We start from the raw sequence: 25,547 nt of genomic DNA, 5'->3' as shown, positions 1-25,547 counted from the left end.
AAAATAAAATAAAAAAACCCAATAGATGCCTGATGATAGATAGATAGATAGATAGATAGATAGATAGATAGATAGATAGATAGATAGATAGATGATAAGGCAGACAGCCAGATGGATAAAATAAGGGCCCTGTCCGAAGGCATCTTACCTAGGCCAGAGGAGGAAGAGACGCTCTCCGTCAGGGAAGACGTTTCTATCTGATCAGGGGAGAGTCCTTCCATCAGAGGCAGAGACAGCTCTGATGAGGGCACAGAGGAGTCATATATGCCTGAGTCCCGTGGCATATCTGAAGGACTGCCAGCTTTCACTGCATGCAACAGGGGCTGCAAGGCAGGGCCACCATCACAGGCGGGCTGGGCCTCAGTGTCTTGGTCCAGGCCTGCATGCTGATTCTCCAGGTATGAGTAAGAGTCAGCTGGCCCAGTGGCCCCAAGTATAGAAGCCTCAACTTTCAGGCAGAAGTCACTCTCTGGCCCTGGTTTGCTTATGACATCATTTAAAACCAAACCTGAGTCAAACTTCTCCAGGACTGGCTCCTGGTAGCGCACAGGGGGCGGGTGGAAGGGTACAAACTGCTTCTCGAACCAGTCAGGTTCCTCATCAATAAACTGGTGCATGTTGCAAATGGCAACATACAGGGAGCGGCCAGCTTTGCTCCGAAAGTAGTTCCTTCTGCTGCTGTGTCCTGGGTGCTGGCCCAGCTCCTCCTGTTCTCCTGAGTGTAGATGGGAACAGAGCTCAGGAAGGTTGTCCATGAGCTTGTATTTGGTGCTCAGGTCCAGGGTACAGGGGACATCCCCTTCACAGGAATAATCAAAGTAGACGGTGATGAACTTGCTCAGTGCCGCAGATGAGCTCTGCTTGGCCTGACGGAGCTTCTCAGCAATGGCTGCCACGGCCACTAGGAAGAGCTCTCCTTGCCCCGTGCCGCCACGACTGCCTCCTTTGTGTCTGTAGCTCTTCTTATCTACAAAGTACTTCATGCCTTTGGAGCACACGACAATGATGAACTGGGACTCATGGATCTTCTGAATGACCCATTCTCTCTGGCCCTCTATGCAGTGGCTGAAATCTTCCCACAGGTCCAGAGCCACCTGGAAAAGAGCACAGGTCACCTCGGTACTCGTTTACACCGATGCCCAGCACAAAGACGGGAACAAGGCAATGAGGTCCAATCATCTGCCCTTCAGCCATTTTTAACCAAGATTCATGGAGGATCTATCTGGGTTACCACAGTGTGCATGTGTATGTGCATGTGCATGCCCACACACTCTGTGGCCAACAACCGCATCCACACACCAGACTTCCTGAAAGTGCTTGTCGTCCATGACATCATGTGATAACACACGGGGTCACTACCACTGCTGCCCTACAGGAGAGACAGAAGCCAGGATTTTCAGCAGCTTGTCTAAGGCGCCTTGAGGATGTCTTACAGCATGATGGGAAGGAACTGTGAGTGGTCCGTGTGATGAGTTAAGACTGCTGGATACAAGGAACAGAAAGATCCTGGACACAGGCTAAATGGCTCTGAGGAGAGAAAGTGACCCCATACTGTCCTGTGATATGGAGCTTAGGCCTGGTGCCAAAGCCACCTTCAATGACAGCTGACTCATATTCAGAGTGTGACTGAGAAAGAAGACCTCTGTGGCTGTATTTATAGACCCAGGTTTAGCCTGCTGTACTGACCTATAGTATAGTTTTCCTGGTTAACCCTCTCAGGGCTGCACCTTTCTCTATGATCTCATAAGATCTACAGTGTCAGAGCTCCACTGGACCTGTGAACCACGAGGTTTGAAAAGAAAGGTCAAGAGAGTAGTGGGATCCCTGAAAAAGCAAAGAAATCTAAGTATGTCTGATGCCCTCAATGGATTTTTACTCTTTCAAACTGCTTTCATCTAATACTGTAAGCAGCATCCCCTGGTAACTGTATTAGTACAGTTTCTCCTGTGGGATACTATAAGCAGTGTCCCCTGGAACCTGTATTCATACTGTTTCTCCTGTGGGATACTGTAAGCAGCGTCCCCTGGCAACTGTATTAGTACAGTTTCTCCTGTGGGATACTGTAAGCAGCGTCCCCTGGCAACTGTATTAGTACAGTTTCTCCTGTGGGATACTGTAAGCAGCGTCCCCTGGCAACTGTATTAGTACAGCTTCTCCTGTGGGATACTGTAAGCAGCGTCCCCTGGCAACTGTATGCGTATAGTTTCTCCTGTAGGATACAGTAAGCAGCGTCCCCTGGCAACTGTATTAGTACAGTTTCTCCTGTGGGATACTATAAGCAGTGTCCCCTGGAACCTGTATTCATACTGTTTCTCCTGTGGGATACTGTAAGCAGCGTCCCCTGGCAACTGTATTAGTACAGTTTCTCCTGTGGGATACTGTAAGCAGCGTCCCCTGGCAACTGTATTAGTACAGTTTCTCCTGTGGGATACTGTAAGCAGCGCCCCCTGGAAACTGTATTCATACAGTTTCTCCTGTGAGATACTGTAAGCATCGTCCCCTGACTCAAAAGTAGTCAAAAAAATAATCCCTAACAGCCAAACAGAGATTATACAGCAGAGGGCTACTCTGGAAGGATTAAACCCTCCTGTTCTAAAATGGTACCCGAGAAGAGAGCCCCAACATGTATCCATCTGCTGAAAAGAATATTGACTCATTCCATACTTTAATCCATGCTAACATTATTGTTGGGGCTACTGTTTTGACTTAATTGGGAACCTGTGTGTCCAAACGCTGAAGGACCTTGTCCTCAATTGACTTTTGATTGATAAATAAAGATGCCACTGGGCAAAGGGAGGCTGGTTGGGACCCTCAGATTTGCTTAGGCTAGGACAGACAAGGGAGAGAGGAAGAGAGAGGAGAGTCACCAGGTTTTGGAGGGAGACAGATCAGATTTAGAGCTGCAGAAGGAAAATCATCCGAAATGTAGGTGGGAAGGAATGTGGTCCCCGGAAGGGCTGCCCAGAAGAAACAGGGCAGCAAAGATAGATCATAGTTTTAGAGGATGTAGAGTCAGGAGTACCAGAGGGAAATCTATGATGGCCAGGGGGAGAATTAGATCTGCCCAGGCCCTGAATGGCCAAGGCATTTCGAAAATAAGATTGGGGGGGGAGGGGTTTGGGGCTGGGTGGGTGGGGTGTGTGGGTGTTTCACTCAAGGACCCATACAGCTCCTGGGTGGGTGGGTGGAAGTGCATGCCCCTCCAGGAGCACAAAGCAGCATAGCTAAAAACTACATATTATGCACATTCCAGCAAACCGGTTCTTTAAAATATGTGGCTCCTAGGTTTCTATATCGCACAAAAACAGTCTGTCTACTAATCTCTTGACCTGTGTAGTTTGTTAAATCAGATGTGGAATGTTTTACGAATTTGTAAAGACAAAAAGACCTCTGTACTAGCTGATTTCATCTTAATAAATAAAACAAGTGTTTTTAAGAATATTCCTATCTCTGAACAATTCCATTTTAAGGCATTTATCCTTGAGAAATTGTCAGAAATGGGCCAGCTCAGAACAGAGAAGCTTCACAAGCTATGCTAAGTCAGTATTATAGATGATGTAGCTATTCAAAAGAAAACCCTGTGTGCAGTTTCATCTACGCACAAAAGAACAGGGAACGCACTGGCTACAGTTGCAGTCTGCAGTGTTTCTCAGCAGCTGTTCATCCGCTAAACTCAAGGCTTTCCCAACAGGAGGCAATCTCACCAGGTTTAAATACATCTTATTAACACCAGAGGGCAGTCTCACCAAACAAATGGGCCAAATGGACTAAAAAGCTGTCACATGATAATTGCATTTGTGACAAACAGGTTATGCCTTCAACAATAGCTAAGACACCGTTCTAAGAGTTAAAAGTTGATGGAAAAGCTACTTGATGATGACAGTTAATTCAAGAAGACTCAGAAAGACGGGCACAGGGATGCATGAACACTTTTCATCCCAGCACTTGGGAGGCAGAGGCAGTGGATCTCTATGGATCTGAGGCCAGCCTGATCTACAAATTGAATTCCAGGATAGCCAGAGCTACAGAGAAAAAACAAAAGGAGAAGGAAGAGAAGGAAGAAGGGGAGGAGGAACAGGGAGAAGGGGAGGGGGAGGAGGAAAAACTAAGAAACCAGCATGAACATCCAAACATTCTCTAAATTCCGGAGCCCTCACCGGTTCTATGACGTCATACCAATCAACCTCAGTCCTCTGTTACACACTCCTTCTGGGTCCCCAAGATCCCTTCTAGGGGAGACCCCATCCTTCATTCCCAATCCTAGCAAACCACCCTCAGGGAATTGCCTCAGTTCCTAAAGCTGTCTTCATTTGTGTTCTCTCCCTGATACCCCACTGAAGCTTGACCCTACAGGCGCTCCCCATGATGTCACATGACAGTCTCACACTCTGTTCCACACCAGGGTACTCACAAAGCATCCTACCGTGTGGGTGCCACTCAATGGTTTCAAGCATGAATGTGTCACAGGAGACCTTTGCTGCTGGTGACAGACAGGACAAACTAAGACAGACTGTGGTCTGGAAAGTAAGGTACTAGCCAAAAGTAGGTTCCCAGCCCTGCAATGGGGAGATGGCATGAAGAAAAATCTGATGGAGTATACATCCTGCCCAGGGTAAGAGAAGAAACTAGATTCCGTACCTCACAGCCACAGAATTCCTGTAGGAAGTAGGCGAAACACTGGACCACGTTCATGTGATTCTGGCCGTCTTTACTAGAATAGCAGAGGAAGACCTTGGGCCGAGGCCGGAGCCTGTCTCTGGGGAGAACTGCAGCGTATGTGGAGGACTCAGGGCTTTCTTCATCTAAATGTGAATATATATTTTCTAAATTGGGAAAGAAGATAAGGTTGACACCTATAAACAAAGCTTTGTCTTTATCCATATGATCTGGGGCTCAGAGTCTTCAGGAATGAGCAGCTGAGCTGAGACATAGTGACTCACAGCTAAAAATCCCAGCCCTTGGGAGGAGGACACTTGGAAAGGTCAGATGTTCGTGGTTATCCTCAACGACTTGGCAAGGTGGAGACCAGCCTGAGCTGCATGAGATCCAAGTCTCAAAAGTAAATTTACCAAAAGGAGCAGCGGACATCTCCACCTGGAGAGTCTCGGGTCTTTAACGACATCAGCCTCAAGCTGCCCGGTTTCTGTGGTGGTCTATCAGAAAGGGAAAAATTTGTATTAACCTGAAACTGCCCTTGGAGATGCCAAGAAACACAGCAGCAGCCCCCCTCTGGTCAGCGAAGGACCCAGTGATCGCTCTGGCAACCAGATGAACTAAACTTTAGCTGAGGGAGGAGAATACTTTTTTTTTTTTTTTCTTTTTTTCGGGGCTGGGGATCAAACCCAGGACCTTGCGCTTCCTAGGCAAGCGCTCTACCACTGAGCCAAATCCCCAACCCCGAGAATACTTTTTAAAAGTATAATTTACACAGGTAAAGTAAACCAAAACAACAAAAATTACTTTTTTTTTTTTCTTGGCAAAGGATCTCACTATATTACTCAGACTATCCTCCAATTCCTGGATTGGAGAGATCCTCCTGCCTCAGTCTCCCAAGCCACTGGGATACCAAGCTTGTGCCTCATGCTCAGCTGAGAGTACATAAATCTTAAGTGACCATCTTTATGACTTTTATGTGTGGCGTCACCTGGGTAACCCCATCCAGATCAAGGTGTGGTTCATCTACAGTTTTCTAGGTGAAGGACCTAACTTCTCAATGATGGACACCCTCCATCTGACTGTTCTCACACTTCAGACTCCCTGAGTAGGAAGTGTGAGGGGTCCCAGGCCCCTTCTGAGGGAAGCAGGGCTCCCCAGGCCCAGTCTTTGTCGGTACCCACCCCTTGGCCTGGCACAACTAGAGGGTGGAGAAAGCAGGCACAGCAGAGAGATACCTTGTTGCTTCTTTCTGCACATCACAGTGAAGAGTGTTGCGAATGCGGATATGACAACCAGAGGCACGGTGATGGCCACAGCTCTGATGGGTCCAGCCCAGGGAGACTGCACTGGGAGGTTTCAAAGAGAAAGCTTTTAAACTCAAGCAGCAGAACAGGTTCAGAAGAGGGAAAAGGCTTTTCCACCCTTTTGTTTTTTAGAACATAAGCTGACTAACAGGTTCCAGGGTTCCAACCACCTTACTCTAGGTCCGCTGTTGTGATTATAAAAGGAGTCAATATTTCCTTTGTATAAAGTGTTGTAGAAAATAATTCAATAGCTCTGGATATGCCAAGAACTCTTTGACAGAAAGCCTCCTACCCCTACTTGTCTTCTAAAGGACAACTGCCTAGTCTTGGTGGCAGACGCCATTCTGGTTTTGACCTTCCAGGCATCAACAACACAGAAGGAATGATGAACAATCATTTAAAAGGAAAGGTGGGGTGACTGGTGTTTTGTAAGCCGTGAATTGCAGAGCACAGAAAATGCTAGAAGCCTGCTCTCAAGAGTGTGATGTCAAATCCAAGCCCAAGAGCTTTACCTGGCTTCACCACATACTGAGCAGCCTTCCTGGTGGTGTTGCTGTCGTCCACCAGCTACAAAACAGAAAGCTGTGTGTTACTGTGTCGTAAATGGTAGCACTTCTATACATTGTATCTAGGAGGGAAGTAGAACACTGGTGATGTCATTCATCTTTCCATCCCCCAGGCAATGAGTGTGGGAGCCAATAAGGACAGATAATGGTGATAGTTTAACGTTCAACTTAAAAAAAAAAAAAAAGGGATGGTTGGGACTAGAGAGATGGCTCAGCGGTTAAGAGCTGAGTCTTCCAGAGGTCCTGAGTTCAATACCCAGCAACAACATGGTGGCTCCCAACTATGTGTAATGGGATCCAGTGCCCTCTTATGGTGTGTCTGAAGACAGCTACGTGTACTCATATACATAAAATAAATAAACAAAATTTACAAAAAAAGATGGGGCTGAGGAGATGGCTTCGTGGATTAAAGTACTGTTGTGTAGGCTTGAAGAACTGAGTTCAAATCCCCAGGGTCCGCATAAAAGCGACGACCATAGTGTGGGTGTCTATAATCACAGTAGGCAGAGGCAGGAGACAATTGTCTTTCAAACTTATCCTCGGATCTATAGGGGTTTGAGACTAGCCTGAGCTACTACCCTGGACTCAGTCTTAAAACCAATAAATAAAAGGCTCAGAATTCCATGCAACCTGCTCTCTGTTGAAGTGACGAAGGGGCAGTCTGCTGTTGTACGTACCTCAATGACATAATCCCCTGGAGAAACATTTTGAAGGAGGCAGCTGGTAGTCTCTGTATTCTGGTCCTGCAAAAAAGCAAACAGCAAACTCAAACGCTCATGTGGTAGAGAAGAGGTAACGGGCCTCTTCGTCCTGGAGCTGAAGGAGACCTGCCGCTGGTTTGAGCCCAGTTCCAGAAAGACAGAAGTGTTGTACCTAGCTGGGAGTGCCTCATCCTTGTGATTTGAAAATAACGAAATTAACCAGAATACCCTTTGCTTAATAAAAAGGTGAGAAGAGAAGCTACAGAGATGGCTCAGCAACTGAGAGCACTTATGCTCTTACAGAGGACCTTCAGCCAGGATCCTAGAAGCTTCAGGGCAGCTCACAAGCACCTGCTATGCTAATTTCAGGGGATCTGACACCCTCTTCTGGACTCTAGCAGACACTCCATACATGTGGTTCAGACACACACAGAGGCAAAACATTCATGCACATAAAATAAAAATACACCTGTATGTGCAGTCCTGAAATAAATAAATAAAACTAGCTTAAAAACTTTTTCAGGGTCTGGAGAGATGGCTCAGTGGTTAAGAGCACTGATTGCTCTTCCAGAGGTCCTGAGTTCAATTCCCAGCAACTGCATGGTGGCTCACAACCATCTGTAATGGGAAACAATGCCCTCTTCTGGTGTGTCTGAAGACAGCTTCAATGTCTAAATGAATAAATCTTTAAAAAAGAGAATGTCAATATTTAAAAAACAACCTTTTCAGAGAAAAACCAATTTTCTGTCTGTCTAAGAAAGAACAGGGCCTGTCACGGTAGCACACGCCTTTAAGACCATCACTCGGGAAGCAGAGGTAAGACTGAGTTCAAGGACAGCCTGAGTACATCAAGGTGTGACAGGTCTGCATTCATGTCATCATCGAACTTGAGCTCTGTGGTAAAAGGGAGGGGCTGCAGGAGAGCCAGGCTGGACCTGGCACACAGGGAGAGGGCTTCCAGCACCATGTGGCAGTCCCTAAACTTCCCATTGCTCTGGTGACACTGAGTTCATGATGTTCATTATCAGGTTTCTATTTAACCCTGGCCTTTTGTTTATTAATACACACACACACACACACACACACACACACACACACACACACACACACACACACACACACAAATCCAGGAAGGGCCAGTGATTTCCTAGTGTCTTGGCTCGAGGCCTGTTTTTACTAGTTCCTAGCTATGTGACCTCCAAGAAGCCAGGTGACCTCCCTGAGGCCTAGGTTCTCCACCTATAAAGGAGGAATGGGAGCAAACTATTTGATGCGCAGTCAAGATCTAAAGATCAGAAAGTTGGGGTTGGGGATTTAGCTCAGTGGTAGAGCGCTTGCCTAGGAAGCGCAAGGCCCTGGGTTTGGTCCCCAGCTCCGAAAAAAAGAACCAAAAAAAAAAAAAAAAAGCAGAAAGTTTAGGGGTTTATCTGCCACACACCTCCTGTATGCTTAAAACAGAAGTCAAACTACTAATATCTGTGCTCTCGATCCTCTAGCGTACCACCCCAAAACAGCTAAGGTGAAGATAACGGGACAAGGGACAGTGGTGAGTCAGTCAGAGACAGACCCAGGGGTCATTCTTAAACCACCACTGACTGCTGTAGCCTTACACTCACTCCCGCCACCCAGTATCACTTTGAAACACGTGTGTCCTTTAACACACAGTCGCTCACCTGCCTGCAAGTCCTCCGTCTGAAGGGGCCTTCGTGCTTGAGTTTATAGTGAACATGAAAGCCACGGAAGCCAAAGTTCTGCGGTGCATGGTGGAAGGACACTTGCATGTCGGAACCGTACTGGGTGATATTCAGGTTCCGAGGCTTCCAGACTGTGAGGAGGAAGGGCCCAGAGTAAGCACCCAAAGGCTGCCCCAACAGCCTTCTGGGGTAACACTTTGACACATGACAGACAGACAGCTATACTTACAGGGCTTACAGGCCAAGTTGTCAGGTTGTAACAAGAGGTCACAGGCTATTACATTAAAAAAAATAAAAAGATTTTTAGTTTTAGGACAGTTTTTTTTTTTCCTTCTATAACAATTGAACAAAATAAATATGTACTGGGTCTGCTGTGCTGAAGAAGACACAAATTATATCAATTCAACAATAATTTTCATTATAATTATGCCATAACAACCATTTAAAAGATACAACATAGAAATATTAATGTGGTGCACTTCACACTACCGAAGTGGAAGCTGTGTAAAGTCACCGAGGCTTTTAAAGTTCGCCCACTATTGCATAGTTTCAAGGAACTATCCGTGTTTCCTTCACTCTTTATGCGCGGTGGTGGGGATGTCTACAGCCATAGAGCGCTCGGGTGGGTCTGGTAACCACTGAAACATTGTTTCTAGCTTCACAGGCATTCTAACTTAAACTCCTCTTGGTGGGCCCTAGGAATGGCATACAGACAGTTACTAAGTAATCTGTTATCACTGAAAATCCTATCTCATAGCCAGGGCCTTTGAAACGATATTCCATACCAGTAACACTGTAGAGAGAGGCCAAGAGGCTGAGCAAGTAGCAGTCCGTAATGCTAAGCCAGAGTCTTCCAGAAAGATCTAGATAATATCAAGAAAACCGAGGTGGTAGCAAAGCCACAGCGCACTGACACGGTACATAAATATCCATATTCTTGTACACATCCCATCGTGTGTCTCATTCGAAAACAGGAATTCCAAAGGGAAATTTTAATCCCAAGTTAGGTTATTTTTTTAAGGCAGGATTCTTCTCATAAACACATTCTTTGGATCTTCTATCTGACCATTATTCAGAAAGCAACAACAGATGGACAAACACATGTTGTCTTGACCTAATGAGTCTCATTTTTAATTATGAAACTAAGACAAAATAACTTGGCAGCATAGAAAACAATCTCATTAAGAATGACTAAAGGAAGCATGGACGCAGGCTAGGGCTGAGACCGAATATTTCACCGAATATGAGGAATAGAGACCAGTCACAAGGAAAGCGGATCCCTGGAAGCGTCTGGCCATCCAAGACCAAGAACCCCAGAAGAAATATGATCAGGAGGAAACCACTGAAGGAAGGTCTCATGGTGACTGGCCACCATATTTAAAAGCAGCATGGTTGGTAGTTGGTAGTATGGGCTTCAGAGACTTTAGAGCTCAAACCCCAGTTCCCCACAAAGTCCTGTGCCCTCTCTGTGCACAGGGAACCAGAGGGGGGGTCGGGCGCTTCTTCAAAGGGTTACTACAGAGATGGACTGCACTAATATTTAGAAAATATTTAGAATAGGGCCTGAATAAACTTTATTAACTTTTGTAAAATCTTCCAGAAATAAGTGGTAAAGCTTTTTTTAATCTACATTTATCTTATATGTGGGGGCATATGCATGCCACAGCCCATATGCCACACTCAAAACATCAGAGAACATCTTTGGGTTCTCCCCTTTTCCCACATGGATCCTGTAAACTGAACTCAAGTGGTCAGGCTTGCTGGCCTGTGCAGCTGAACCACCTTGCGGGCCATGGCTTTCATCATCCCAACCACACTCATAACCTTACGACATTTTACCTTCATAGTGTACCTCAAAAATCAACTTAGACTTTTTATTCCTTGGCTGGTTTTTGGATTGTTTGAGTCATTTCTTATAGGATGCTAGTGATCAGAGGGCCCTGTGCAAGCCAGGTAAGTGCTCTACAACCAACCTACAAAAATCACACTAGCCAACAAACATCACAGTGTTTATACATGGATGTGTTCAGTGATCATAGCATCCTCAAAAGAATAAAGGCTAGACTGGTAGGTAAGTCAGCCAAGTAAAGGCATCTGCCCTCAAGCCTGATGGCCTGAGTTTGATCCTTTGGAACCACGGGATAAAAGGAAAAAGCCAACTTTCCCAATTAAACACACACACACACACACACACACACACACACACACACACACACACACACACACACACACGTATCCATGCTTGATCCAAAGCAAAGCAGGAAGAAGGCTTGGCCTTTTTCTTGGCATGTTTTCTTTAGGTTAGGATAGAATCTTGCTATGCAAATAAAACTGGCCTCAAATTTACAGCAATTTCCCTGCTTTCCTCTCCTGAGTACTGCGATTGCAGGCATGTGCTTCCGTGGCTTTAGCCTCCACCCAATGCTAAAGACGAACCTTGCAGATGCTGGACAAGTGTCCCATCGCTGAGCTAGAGCCTTGGGCTGCTGGCCTTTACTTTTTACTTACTTACTTTATATTATTTTATATGTATGAGTATTTTGCCTGCATGTGTGACTGTACACCACTTGTCTGCCTGGTGTCCACAGAGGTCAGAAGAAGACATTGGACTCCTTGGCATTCGAGATATCAAACCCAAACACTCTGAGAGAATAGCCCACACTCCTAAGTCCTGAGCCAACTCTCCAGCCCTTAGCCTTTATCCTGAGAAATACACTTTTGAACCTTATGAGGCTGAGGCAGGAGACTTAACATGGATTTTAGTCTAACCTGGGCTACCTGTAGTATTCCAGGGTAGCCTGGACTGTAGAGAGACCTTGTCCATTTTGGTTTGTTGTTGTGGTTTGATGTGACTTTTTTCTCACCTACTTACTCTGTATCGGTTCCTGGTGTGTTTGCAGTCACTCAGAGCAGAAATGACTCTATCAGGAGGCAGGCAGGGAAGACCATACTCACCTCGTGTCCTGAAGAAGAAGGGATGGTAATCGCTTTCATTTTTAATGGAAGGGAAAGGGACAATCTTTACAAAGTAATCCGTTTCAAATTTCATATTCAGGAAAGGCTGAGATTCCATTCCCTAAAAGGGAACAAAGACACATAGTGTGGAGAATTGTCCACCCCCACCTACAAAGGACCTGCACTCCACAGTGACTGTCACTCAGACGCAATTCCAAGGCCAAGCGGATCCCAGGAAAGCAGAAAGTCGGGTGCACTTGAAGGACTTAGCTTGGGTTTCGAGTCCCAGATGCTACAGGACAGTGCTGTCTGTTCTTGGACCAAAAAGCCACAGCACATTAGCACTGAGCCTGGGAACTAGAGATAAGGGGGGAGCCCACAGAGCTCTCCAGAGCATAGACCCTGGGATAGCTGCTGCTTCGTGTAACCAGAGAGGTGTGTTTACCAGAGCCCCGCTAAAGAGCTTTCCTGGGAGTGTGACCGGCTCAGCCTCCGCACCTCCCATTCTCTCTCTCTCTCTCTCTCTCTCTCTCTCTCTCTCTCTCTCCCACCTTGGCTGGGCTGTGGACCCCAGAGGCCCCCTTCTCCAATTTCAGACTTTCAATAGAGCATTCAGACCCCGAGACAATGGTGTCTTCAGGGGATGTGACTCACAGTTCTTTTAAAGCTGCTGTTGAGTTGTTTTGGGTCCTTCAGAACCAGTTGTTGGCACAGTCTTCCTTCCGACCTCAGCTCCTCCAGGATTACTCGGAATCCTTTCAGGAATTCAATGCCTAAGCAAAGCAGAGGCTTTAATGAGATTCGGACCTAATTACTTCTGAACACACTTTCCCTCCTCAGAGGTCCCATCTCCTCCAGCTACACGACACAGCTAAAGGACGTCTACAGGACAGAAGAACACACACCCTGCATCCACTCCTCTGGGACACGTGATCACTATCACTGTTCCTAGAACACTCTCTATCCCTCTCGGCCCGTTGACAAATATCTAGTGCTTCTGTGACACTTGGGCTCAAATACTTAGGCTCAAGTCTCAACTGCTCACAAAGTCTGTAGTGGAATGTCTCATTTCGGGTGCACAAAACTGATAATTCCCAGTGAATGGCCCAAACGTTGTTTTTGTTTTTAATTTTTTTTAAAGATTTACTTATTATATATAAGTACACTGTTGCTATCTTAGACACACCAAAAGAGGGCATCAGATCTCATTACAGATGGTTGTGAGCCACCATGTGGTTGCTGGGATTTGAACTCAGGACCTCTGGAAGAGCAGTCAGTGCTCTTAACCGCTGAGCCATCTCTCCAGCCCCCAAACGTTGTTTTTAATCTAAAGTTTTACTATATACTTTGTTAATATGTTTTACTGAGCAGCTTACAAAATTCCCAACACACTGTATGTCTGCACCCAAGAGGGCTCCTAGGTTTCAGATGAAATATTTTAGGGGAATGCCAGTCTTGCTATAATCACCCCCAAAAGGCAAGATAGTCAGAGGCTGCCCAGTGTGCGCTCTGGGCACACTGCCCTCAGAGGCTACAAAATGACCACAGTGTTGATGAAAGGTGCCCGACCGGCCTCGGCACCTGAGTTTCCTCCCACTGCATATCTGACTAGATGCTGTCAGGAGGATTAAGCTCTGATGGCCACAAGAGCCAGCACTTGGGCTTTGTATCCAAGTGCAGCTGGAGATCCCCATTGCTGGCCTCAATTGTCGTGGTATCGATTTCACATTCTTTCTGAAAGCCAGACAAGGAGACATTTTCAACCCTTCCCCTCCCAGGGCAAATGTAATTACACAGGATGCAATTAACCAGGTGGGAAAATCATTGGTGGCAAAGGTCATGGAAATCTTTTCTCTTTTGAGTAGGTCCTCCAATTCTGTAATTATTTGATGAAGAGCACATATTTAGTAGTGGCTAGGGTGGAAAAGGCACAATTAAGAGCCTCGTACTGTAGAAGCTGGGAGGCCTACAGCGCCTGGGGGTTTTCAGTCACGGAGCTTCCAGTGTGCTGACAGTCAGGGGATCCAACCAGAGATTCAGACAGGATGACACAATACAACATCTCTACTGGACCAACCAACTATTTAGGTCAAACAGGAACTTGCCTTTCAAGACTAAGAAAGAAAAGACTTCTGAACGACTACTTAAATACGATTTGATTGGAACAATGTTTCCATAAAGATTGTTTAACAAAAGGTAGATGACTCAGGACTAAAGGCAAACCCCTCACAATATCTTAAAACGGATCAGCTCAGGGATGCATAGTTTTAAAAAAAAAAAAATTAAAAAACAAAACAAAACTACTCTACCAAAGGTTCAGGGTTCATTTTGTTTGGTTGGTTTTTTTTTGGGGGGGGGGGCTTTGTTTTTTTAATTTTTTAATTTATGCACACCAAAAGAAGGGAATCATACCCCACTACAGATGGTTGTGGGCCATGTGGGTGCTGCAAATTGGACTCAGGACGTTTGGAAGAATAGCCAGTGCTCTTCACCGCGGAACCATCTCTCAAGACAGGATGTCTCTGTAGCTCTGGCTGTCCCAGAACTCACTTTGTAGACCAGGCTAGCTTGGAACTCAGATACGCCTGCCTCTGCTTCCTGAGTGCTGGGATCAAAGGCATGCACCACTCCAGCAGGGCTGAGCCATGTTTTTTCAATGGGAAAACTGAAATCATATTACTAAATATAGGGCTGCAGGTAGACTGAGACAGCAAACTTAATTCCCACGATACACCTATACCCAGGTAGCAGAGAACTCTCATTAATCCCTCCTAACAAGGGAGGCAGGCACTATCATCCATTTACATATGAGGAAAGGGCTGGGGAACTGATACCACCACTTCACCTCACCCAGCCCACCCCTTCATGGTAAACAAAGTCTGGAAACATAGAGCTTTCCAGCCACTGTCCTTAGCCTTCGTGCTTCCCTGACTTCCGAGGGGTTACCTTGGTAGACAGATCACATCCTCATCCACCCAACCCCACCTACCATAAATCACCACTCTCTTCCTATCCTCTAAAGAGGGAGGCGGCCATTTGTCAGAGCAAGGCTTAGCTCTTTCAATGACCGCTTCTTTTATCTAGAGAATAATCTCAATCTTTATGTGTTGAGATAAAAGTTTCTTTGGAAACACATAGGGTTTAGACCCAGCACCATTTTTGTGGATGGGAAAGTCTGCCCAACACTTCCTCCACCTTCCCTCTCCCTTACACTTCTCCACTATAACTCTGGGATGTTGCTGTTCAGATTAAGAAATCTAGGCTTTCTTTTACTTCTCCCTGGCCATATGCTGAAAAGGTACCCCAGGCCAGCACAAAGTCAGAAGGACGGTGCAGGCTTGGGACCCAGGTTCAGGTAACAGCAGCAGTTGTTCTTGGGCAGCTTTCTCTGGCCACCAACCACAAGGCAACATCCATCTCCACTTGGCACCCAGGCAAGTAAGGGCTCTACTGTTTAAATGCCTCCCGTGAAAGTCTGGCCCCAACTAAGCATGGCTGTGCATATCATATCCTACAACCAAGGCAGTGCACATCAGATCCCACAACCAAGGCAGTGCACACATAGGATCCCACAACCAAGGCAGTGCACACATAGGATCCCAACCAAGCATGGCAGTGCACACGTACCCAGCCTTTGGGCAGTAAGTTGGTACATACATAGGATTCCAGCCTTTGGGTGGCATAGACAAGAAGGACAGTTTGTTGAAGCCAGCATTGTCTACATAACAAGGCCATACTTAAAAAGACAAGAGGGAGCTGCTGAGCGTGCTGGGGCACACCTCTACTCCCAGCACTTTTAAGGTGGAGACAGGTGGAGTCAGGAGAATCAGGTTTTGGAGGCCAGCCTGAGCTACATAGTAGGTTCAAGGCCAGTCAGGGATACATGAGATCTCATTTCAAAAAACAAGTAAACAAAAAGAAATTACCAATCAAGTTCACTTGTATGGAGTTAAAGAATCTTAGGTCATCCTGGCTTGGCTACCCCATTCTCTCTTAGGTATCCATTCATTCAAGACAGACTCAGCCTGGTGTGGCAGCACACGTGTATAATTCCAGCACTTGGGAAACAGAGGCACACAGATATGAGTTCAAGGCCAGCCTGGTGTACAGATGAGTATCAGGAGAACCAGAGTCACACAGAGAAACCCTGTCTCAAACACCCCAACCCCTGCTACCCTCCAAAAAACAAGATTTGGTTACACAACTTGGCTAGAGAAGGTGGGCTTGCTTGCTTTCTATTTATTTCATTCTGAATTTTGTTGGCCTACAAGGCCTGAAAATAAATTCAACTTGGTCTCCAACTTTAAAGTCCATGATTTCATGCTTTCTCGTGAAAACAAAACTTTTCCTTAAAAAAAAAAAAAAAATCAAATATGCCATAGATGGGTCCACATGTCACTGTGACCTCAGAGACCACTAATGCTGGAGGCCAAAGCCAATGTGCCCCTGAACAGACACAGGCGCCCCCAGCACTTTCAGCCCCCTACTTTTGACTATGTAGTAAGAACCCATCTGCCTAAAACTATAAAAGCATTACCACTAACGTAACCTTTCCAAATTCACAATTCTCTCAAACAAGGAAACGAACATAGGCCATGGCAACACTGCTTAAGCTGTGCATGTGGTGTGTGTGTGTGTGTGTGTGTGTGTGTGTGTGTGTGTGTGTGTGTGGTGTGTGTGTGATGTATGTGGTGTGTGTGTGTGTGGTATGGGGGTGTGGGGGTGTGTTTGTGGTGTGTGTGTGTGTGGTGTATGTGTATGGTGTGTGCATGTGTGCGTGTGCGTGTGCGTGTGTGTGTGTATGTGTGTGTGTGTGTGGTGTGTGTCCCTGGTTCAAGGATACAAGCGCAAAGCAGACCAGTGTCCACGGCACTCTCAGTGTCACTGTCAACTCCTGCTTACCTGGAGGCCACCAGACAGCCACATACTGGCACCATCCACTCTCTACAAATTGCGAGTGCTACCACTTACCAAGGGCCCCTGGGGACCAAAGAATGGTGACTGCCACTTGGTCATTGCAAGCATACTGGCTAATGGTGATGTTCTGAGCATCGGCAATCATGTGCTTCCCGACGGGACTCAAGTAGGTGGTACAGTCTAGAGTTGGAAAAAGTGAAAAGTGAAATCTTTAACCTTTATTTTCAATTTCCTCTTACTAGACTATGCTGAGTACATCTAGAGGTACCAAATCCATTCCTATTATAAACCTCGCCAAAAGCTCACATAAGACACAGAAGCTGACTATGGCTGGAGAAACATAATATGTTACAGAGGGCTTTAACTGCGGCAACACCACCCCCTCTGCTAAATTAAATTCCTGGATGTTGCAAAGACGGCTGGCTACAGAGTAGACATTTGTGAGGGTGTTAGCTTTGTTGGCCTTTTGTTTCTCTTTTTACTCCTAGGCTGTTTTGCGGAAACCAGTAAGCACTTACATAGTTCTATCAGTTTCCAGCACGTAAGGAGTAACGGGGAAGACAGCCCTGCTAACTGCTTTGGAGTGTGTTTGTTTTTAGAAGAGACAGAGGGGGAAAGGTCACTAGGGAAAAGGAACTAACGTTAGGGTGTGAATCCACAGGGGAGTAATTTCACAGGCAAACTGTTAAATGACTCACAGCCTACAACACAAGGCACCATGTTTGAACCCTGAGTGATGAGGACACCAGCTAACATTCTCAAAGTGGGTTTCCTTGGAGATTCAGGCAATCCCCATCGAGTCTCCAAAGCCACAACTTAATGGCTCAAAAAGAAAAACAAAAGAAAAGAAAAACCACTTTCTTTGATATTTTTGTTGGAGGGTACAATGGAGCCTCCACCTTACATGTAAGCAGCCTCCATGACACCTGGGATTGCTGAATGCACATTTAGAGGCTACCAGAAGCTCTGAGCCAGACTCATGCTGGACCTTCAGAGAATTAGCACACTAAGGCAGATCCCCCTTGCTGAGAGAGCTGTCCGTGGCTCCAACAGCAGGTATCAATCCATACTGTTCACACTGCTTGGCTCCAATTCTCTCTCACGATTCTGTGAATCTGTTGTATTTTCCCTTGTGAGCTGCACTGCTCATTTTCCATTTTTAAAATGAAAAACACTGAAAGGAAGCAACTGAGAACGATTTACAAGCAATGCGAAGCTCACCCATATTCTCACTCACTTTAAAGACTTGGAGCAGGGGAAGGGACCTCCCAAGCCTGTCAGCATAATAGTCATTTTTTTCTACTAAAATATATCCATATACTACCTGCAAAACCAACTTCTAAAACTCCAGCCTCTTCCCTGCCTGACTTGCTTTCTTGCCTGACCACATCAGGCAAGGTTCTCCTTGTTAAACTTCAAGTGCTTCATTCAAAATCAGTTGCATTTTTATTTCAGTATTGCTTAAAAGGATGTCAGTAATACTACTTAAGTCTCTGCCAAGCAGTGGTGGCGCACGCCTTTAGTCTCAGCACTCAGGAGGCAGAGGCAGGCAGATCCCTGTGAGTTCGAGGCTAGGCTGGTCTACAGAGTGAGTTCCAGGACAGCCAGGGCTGCATAGGGCAACCCTACCTCAGAACACAAACATAAGCACACCAACTAAATTCTACCTGTGCTAACTAAAACATCAGTCTTGGAGGAGGGAGGTATCTTAGTGGTTAAACTGCTAGCATGCCTAGCATTTGGACTGGAATTCAGATCCACAGAACCTATATTACAGCTTTGTGGGCACAGCTTCTGTTGTCCTGCAGCTCCAGCCTTGGGAGGATGACCAGATCAAGTAGGCTATTGAGACTGACTATAGCAGTAAGAGGTGGATGTGATTAAGAAATCTTGTATAACACCAAAAATGAACCTCTTACACACCACCTGCCTAAGGACCAGCTAACTTCCCTGAGTGCTGCGAGTTATGGTTGGTCTGTGGGAAAGTACAGTGGCCTCTAGGTTTGTCTTGATCAACCCCTGTAACAAGGGGCCATTTTCAGCTAGGAAATGTCATGGAATCGTCCTAACAAAAGTCCATCTCTTGGTCAATACTAATCTCAGATCATTCTGATATCAAATTCCAGACTCCATGTGCACACCCAACCACATGCACACACATGTACACTCACTTCCACACATGTGTGCCTATACATATACAAATGTGTGTGTAGGTATATACACATGAGAATGCAAAAAGGAAAGAAACACTCTTAAAATGTGTGCTGAGGGGGCTGGGGATTTAGCTCAGTGGTAGAGCGCTTGCCTAGGAAGCGCAAGGCCCTGGGTTCGGTCCCCAGCTCCGAAAAAAAGAACCAAAAAAAAAAAAAAAAAAATGTGTGCTGAGTACAGAGGGACCTAGAGAAGGGGGGGAGCGTGCATCACCAGTCCAACCCCCATACTATATATATATTAGAAAACTATGGCTGAAAGACATCCCAGGTAGGTGGCTACCCGTCACTGACTTGTCCAGGGGCAGAATGATGACAAGCAGCCTCGGGAGAGCTTGAGGGGGTCGGGGGAGGGGGGAGATACCCTAGACTCTAGCTGTTCTTACTGTTTGCTTAAGCTGGGTTCAAAGTGTTCAGCTTGTAAAAATCTCAAGTGTGACCAGCTTAGTTTTCCCAGTACAGAAAAAGACAAGATTTGACCATGCCTGTAAAGTTCCAGTCTCTTCATTTACTGAGGTCTGTAATACAGGAGCCTGCTTCCTAAGGTCTGAAAAGGCAATGAACAAGAGCAGGCTACCAGGTCTTTATCTTTTCCGGTTCCTAACGTCAAAACTGACAACAGGTTTCTATGAATTCAAGAATGCAAGCAGAAAGCCTAAGAATTAAGAAAATGCATTAAAACTGACTTGGGCATACCCCCCACCACCTTCCTACCCCCGTTTCAGAGCAGGGTCAAAAGAGGCTGGGAGACATGTGAAACCCAGCTCTGACTACACCCCATAACATTTTCTTTTTTTTTTTTTTTAAGATTTATTTATTATGTATACAGCATTCCACCTGCATGTACACATGCAGGCCAGAAGAGGGCACCAGATATCATTATAGATGGTTGTGAGCCACCATGTGGTTGCTGGGAATTGAACTCATGACCTCTGGAAGAGCAAGACAGTGCTCTTAACCTTTGAGCCATCTCTCCAGCCCATACCATTTTCTTTATTCACATCAAATGATGAAGGATAGAAAATAAGATCTTTATATTTCGGTAGTTATGGTGGAAACTTGGTAACCGGTTTTTAAACTTTTTTTTCTTTCTATAACCCAGCCCTAACAAATTCTTTATTAGATCAGAGGACAATAAAGCCATGGCATAATCCTCCCCCACCCCTTCTCTAGGTCCCTCTGTACTCAGCACACATTTTAAGAGTGTTTCTTTCCTTTTGCATTTTCATGTGTATATACCTATACACACATAATCTTGCATATTATGCTTAATGGATAAATGTCTTATGACATGAGATGATCATGTGTGTGCATATGTATATATGTGTGTGTATGTGTATGTGTGTATATGTGTGTATATGTATGTATGTATGTATACACACTAACACCAGAAACATCTATTTGAACAGATTCACATTCCTGCTGTAAGTTCCTAGCCATTGTCAGTACCCATAAACACTTTTTGCTGATGTTGTTTTTTCTCTTTTTTCCCCTCCCCTCAGGGTCTCACTATGTAGCTCTGGTTGTCTTGAAACTTGATCTATAGACCAGACTGGCCTTGAAATCAGATTTCACCTGCCTCTGGAGTTGCCTACTGGGATTAAAGGTATACACCATCATGCCTGGCTGGGTTCATAACTATTTTAAACAGAATTAGTGATCAGTTAACTGATCAATCAATAAATTCTTTACAGAAGAGATAGGTATCTTTTTTTTTTTTTTTTAAAGCATTATTTATTTTATGTACATGAGTACAGTACACTGTTGCTGTCTTCAGACGCACCAGAAGAGGGCATCAGATCTCATTACAGATGGTTGTGAGCCACCATGTGGTTGCTGGGAATTGAACTCAGGACCTCTGGAAGAGCAGTCAGTGCTCTTAACCACTGAGCCATCTCACCAGCCCAGGTATCTTTTTTTAATTGTAAAACACTGAATCCAGTATTTAAAACATGACCTATAACAATTATTAGCTGACCTAAACTTTTGAATTATAGTTACAAAAAAACACCTTTCTGCCTAAATATCTTGCCAAAAAAAAGTAACTGAACTTCAAATATTTCAGAAGCCAGTGTGAACCATGAATTAAATTCTAAGTAGATGATGAAGCATTAAGAAGAAAGTAATGACTGAGAGACAAGCGACACACGGACAAAAATGTAATCCGACACGTCAGGACACTGTAGCACTTGCTTATAAAACCAGAACCCAGGAGGCTGAGGCAGAAAGAGCAAGAGTTCAAGGCCAGCCTGGGTTACGTGAAATTGTCTCAAAAGCATGCATGCGCACGCACACATGCACACACACACACACACACACACACACACACACACACACACACACACAAGAACCATAAAATATTTTTAAGTTCTACAGTCATAGCTTTTTTCCCCCTCCATAAAAATCCATAGTAGATTACAAACACAAATGTTTGCTTGCAGAAGAGCTCCTGACTCACAAGATCCGCCAGGACTGAGAGCATAGATTATTAATCACTAACAACGAGCAACTCCTCGACACATGGCTCAACTTAGCAGAATCGAGTACTGCACATCCTTCGTTACCATCATGACATTTACCTAAAACATGTACACGTCACGGACATGAAGTGCCTGCTTGTCGTGAGCAAGTCTTTCTGGGTAACTTAAAATACTCAAGCTAGCATCTGTAGATGTGAATTTATTTTTTTTTTTTCTAATTTTTTTTTTTTTTTTTCGGAGCTGGGGACCGAACCCAGGGTCTTGTGCTTGCTAGGCAAGCGCTCTACCACTGAGCTAAATCCCCAACCCCAGATGTGAATTTAAAACACATATTCCTATCTTAAAACTGTCAGCCTGGAGCTGGAGAGATGGCTCAGTGGTTAAGAGCACACTGGCTACTCTTCCAGAGGTCCTGAGTTCAATTCCCAGCAACCACATGGTGGCTCACAACCATCAGTAATGGAGTCTGATGCCCTCTTGTGGTCTGAAGACAGCTACAGTGTACTCATAAAATAAATAATTCTTTAAAAAATAAAGGTTGTCAGACTCTATTCATGACCTCAACAACACAAGCTTGGTCAGAGGACAGACGATTACTCTATTGATCTTCCTTAAGAAATGAGCAAGCAATCAGAGCCAACAAAAGGGAGTCTCGATCCCTCTTGTGTTTGCATTTAAATAAGTGCTTATATGCTGAAAATGCTCAGAGCTCTAACTTCCTTCTGAGGAAGGACAATGGCTGTTCAGAACTGACTGTAAATGTTTAATCAGAGGGAAAGTCACCTTAGAAAACAATCCAGTCCGGAAAGTTCAGCAAAAAATGTTGCTGCTGTATTCACACACAGTAGACAGTGTTTACAGAGCATCCAGGCAGGCCTGCCACATGGGGAGACAATATAAGTACTACCCCATTTCAGCCTCCAAGTGATGCTAAAGAAAAATTAAGTCACTTGTTACACCTCACACGGACAGACAGGAAACTGAACTTGGTACTGAGGCCTACGTCAGAGATGGCCAACTAGAGACCCCGGCCACCCTGAAACACAGATCTGCTTGGTACAGTCTGTGTTTGTGAGAGGAAAAGAAAATCTTAAATAAAGGCCAGTATTAAAAAGTATTTTACGGGGGCTGGAGAGATGGCTCAGCGGTTAAGAGCACTGACTGCTCTTCCAGAGGTCCTGAGTTCAATTCCCAGCAACCGCATGGTGGCTCACAACCATCTGTAAAGAGATCCGAAGCCCTCTTCTGGTGTATCTGAAGACAATACATATAATAAATGAATAAATCTTTTTTTTTTTTTGGTTCTATTTTTCGGAGCTGGGGACCGAACCCAGGGCCTTTCGCTTCCTAGGCAAGCGCTCTACCACTGAGCTAAATCCCCAACCCCGAATAAATCTTTAAAAAAAAAAAAGTACTTTACGGAGTGGGATAGTTATTCCTAGAACTTCTGGGTATTCTTAGAAACCACATCTGGCCACTCCCGATGGGAATGCCACAAGACCACAATGAGCTGGAGTTAGGAACCAGTGCCCACTTCAGATCAGACAGACTGACCGGTTTGCCATAGTCTCCATCCTTGCCTTCAAGCCTACCCTTGTCCCCTAGTGTGACCTACTGACTCCTGTATTTACTCTTACAGACAGGGCTATATGGTGAGTTGAAGACACTTTGACCTGTTCGAGCTTTGTTTGGTGGCTTAATGGAGACTACGATGCTTTCACTGTTGACAATCCCGAATAGGTTCAGAAAAGTCCTCAGCCTGAAGGTCTGCAGTGTCCTCGACAAAGCACAAGTGTGTGAGCTCTGGATTCTGGGAAGGACCCCTTTCTCTGTGGTCAAGCTAGGTACTTACTGTCATATCTGAAGGTGATATTGTACAGCCCGCTGTTTCTGCTGGCCGGCCCCACTCCCTGTGGGAAAACAAGAGAACATGATAGAGTGAAGCCAACTAACTTTCCCAGCATAGATTCCCCACAGAATCTAAACACACAAAGCATTATAGAGGCCCAGGGTCAGGTCAGTACTATAGGTCAGCTTCTACTCCTCACACTGCTCCTGACCCCACCACCCACTCCAAACACCCTCCATCCCAGGGAATGGACCCACGAGGGATCTTGGGCACTCTTTGTCCTAAGACAACAGGAACAGACTAGTCTGTGTAGGGGTTAAATAATTCACTAGCAGTACAATTAGGATAGAGACCAGGATTGCCAGATGGAGTCCTTCCAGTTGGATCCTCTGATTGGCTATTAAACTCGCCCACCAGACAGCCTCATCAGAAAGCTCTAGCAAGGCAAGACAGATAGACAATTCCCCAAGTCTACGGAAACCAGTTCTCATTCCAAAATGAGGAATGAATGTGGGAATAAGCCATTACTTTTAATGAGAGAATTCTTCACTGCCTCACCTCCATACCTGGAAATATGCAGGGTGGGTCATAAAAGAAAAAAGACTTGCAAGTGATGTGGCCATTAGCTTGTCTGTAGCTTTCATACTAGGGTAAAAACTCCACCAGACTTCCCACTCTAATTAGAGCAGCCACAGAGGGGGCACCAGATCCTCACAATGACCCCACCTCTTCCTAACCCCAAAGCTGAGCCTCAAGAGAAAGAACTGCTCTGGGTCAGCCAAGCCAGGCCTACTGACTGTATAAATATCTCTCTAATGATCTGCAAAAGTGCCATTCGGTATTAATCGGGGAATTCTCCAAAATATGTTAATTCTAACGTGCTAAATGATGGGAAAATGTTTTAACCACACAGCTAAAGTTTCCCCTTAACAAGGAAGATGTTGGGGAACACCATATGTTGGCGGCCTGGTGTTTAATGGGCAATTGTTACACTGAGACACACTGTGGAGAACACTTCTGACGGGCGCAGGATGTCAGCCCACAACCCCGTCACTTCCACATGCTGCAGCCATGTTCACGCTGCTTATCCTGAAGCCAGGCCCGCCCACTGAAACCATATCCCTGAGTTCAGATGGACACAGGCCTTGGAGAGTCGCAGCTGTGCAGAAAGAGTCAGGCAGGCACGCAGACACGCCAAGGGAGGAGGAATAAGAGAGCAAGAGTACCAAGCCCAAGTCAGCAGCTAGATGCCCTAGCACCCCCTGGGGCACCCTTCCTGCTGCAGCTTCCTCTCCCCACCTTTTCCTCTTTGCAAAGTATGATGCTCCAGAACTCATCTCTGGATATAAAACTTTGAAATATTAGGAGCATCCATCACTCCTTAGGCATCGGTCTGCACAAACAGAAGCTGCCTGACTTCCAGGAGGCAGAGACCCAAGGAACTACCAGGAAGAGGACAATCCAATTCCCACAGCCCTCTAGGAATGTTCAAAACCGCCAAGCACACCATTCCTCTCCCCGACAGAGCCCCAGGATATAAACAAACTCACGTTCCACGCTGAGCCAGACATTATTTTAGGTACGGCGGTATGCGGCGAGCCCACATGAACCGCCTGGTGCTTGCTCATCCTTTCACAGAAGACTGACTGGGTACAGACAAGCTGCAAACCCCCTGCCCACTGAGCATTCCCCAGTGAGAGAAGAAAGTGCGTGTGGCTAACATATAGAGCCAGCAGCAGAGAAACACAGGGTTCCTCCGCAAGACAGGACCTCGATAAGGATGAGGGAAGGATCAGGACAACTCGTACAAGATGCACACAGAGGGGGTTGGGGATTTAGCTCAGTGGTAGAGCACTTACCTAGCAAGCGAAAGGCCCTGGGTTCGGTCCCCAGCTCCGAAAAAAAAAGGAAGGAAAAAAAAGAAAAAAGATGCACACAGAGCCTGACAGAGGAGAGGCTGATAATGGAGGAACAGCAGCCTCCAGAGAGGAGAACCAGTGTCGACACCAAGATCAGTGTTCACAGCTGACAACAGAGGGACACGGCTCCCCACGACTGAGGCTACCGTCTCAAGTATCTGAATGGTTTTGCTTGTTTGTTTGTTTGTTTGTTTTAAAAGGATGTGTACAGCAGCTTCCTTCTGGGAGAGGGAGTTGAAGAAGACCACAGAGCCACATAGAAATATTTTTTAATAAGGAAAACATTCCATTTAAGA

The 25,547-nt window shown here is 45.6% G+C and overlaps 1 protein-coding gene across 2 annotated transcripts in view; it reads right to left on the bottom strand.

Annotated features, from left to right (window-relative positions):
• The window catches only part of Il17rd (interleukin 17 receptor D), a 66,668-nt gene that overhangs the window by 6,939 nt on the left and 34,182 nt on the right, over positions 1 to 25,547 (bottom strand). Inside the window, 11 exon segments of one of the 2 annotated variants that reach the window (NM_001191937.2) lie at positions 149 to 1,094; positions 4,639 to 4,823; positions 5,892 to 6,002; positions 6,473 to 6,527; positions 7,204 to 7,269; positions 8,901 to 9,052; positions 9,151 to 9,195; positions 11,877 to 11,997; positions 12,531 to 12,649; positions 16,848 to 16,973; positions 23,336 to 23,393. In NM_001191937.2, coding sequence (NP_001178866.1) covers positions 149 to 1,094; positions 4,639 to 4,823; positions 5,892 to 6,002; positions 6,473 to 6,527; positions 7,204 to 7,269; positions 8,901 to 9,052; positions 9,151 to 9,195; positions 11,877 to 11,997; positions 12,531 to 12,649; positions 16,848 to 16,973; positions 23,336 to 23,393 — 1,984 coding nt within the window. 2 annotated transcript variants of the gene reach the window in all.

This window comes from Rattus norvegicus, chromosome 16 (genome assembly GCF_021556685.1).
Source record: "Rattus norvegicus strain SHRSP/BbbUtx chromosome 16, alternate assembly SHRSP_T2T, whole genome shotgun sequence".
Taxonomy (NCBI): domain Eukaryota; kingdom Metazoa; phylum Chordata; class Mammalia; order Rodentia; family Muridae; genus Rattus; species Rattus norvegicus.
Note: the sequence above shows the minus strand (reverse complement) of the source record. Positions and strands in the feature narration are given on the sequence as shown.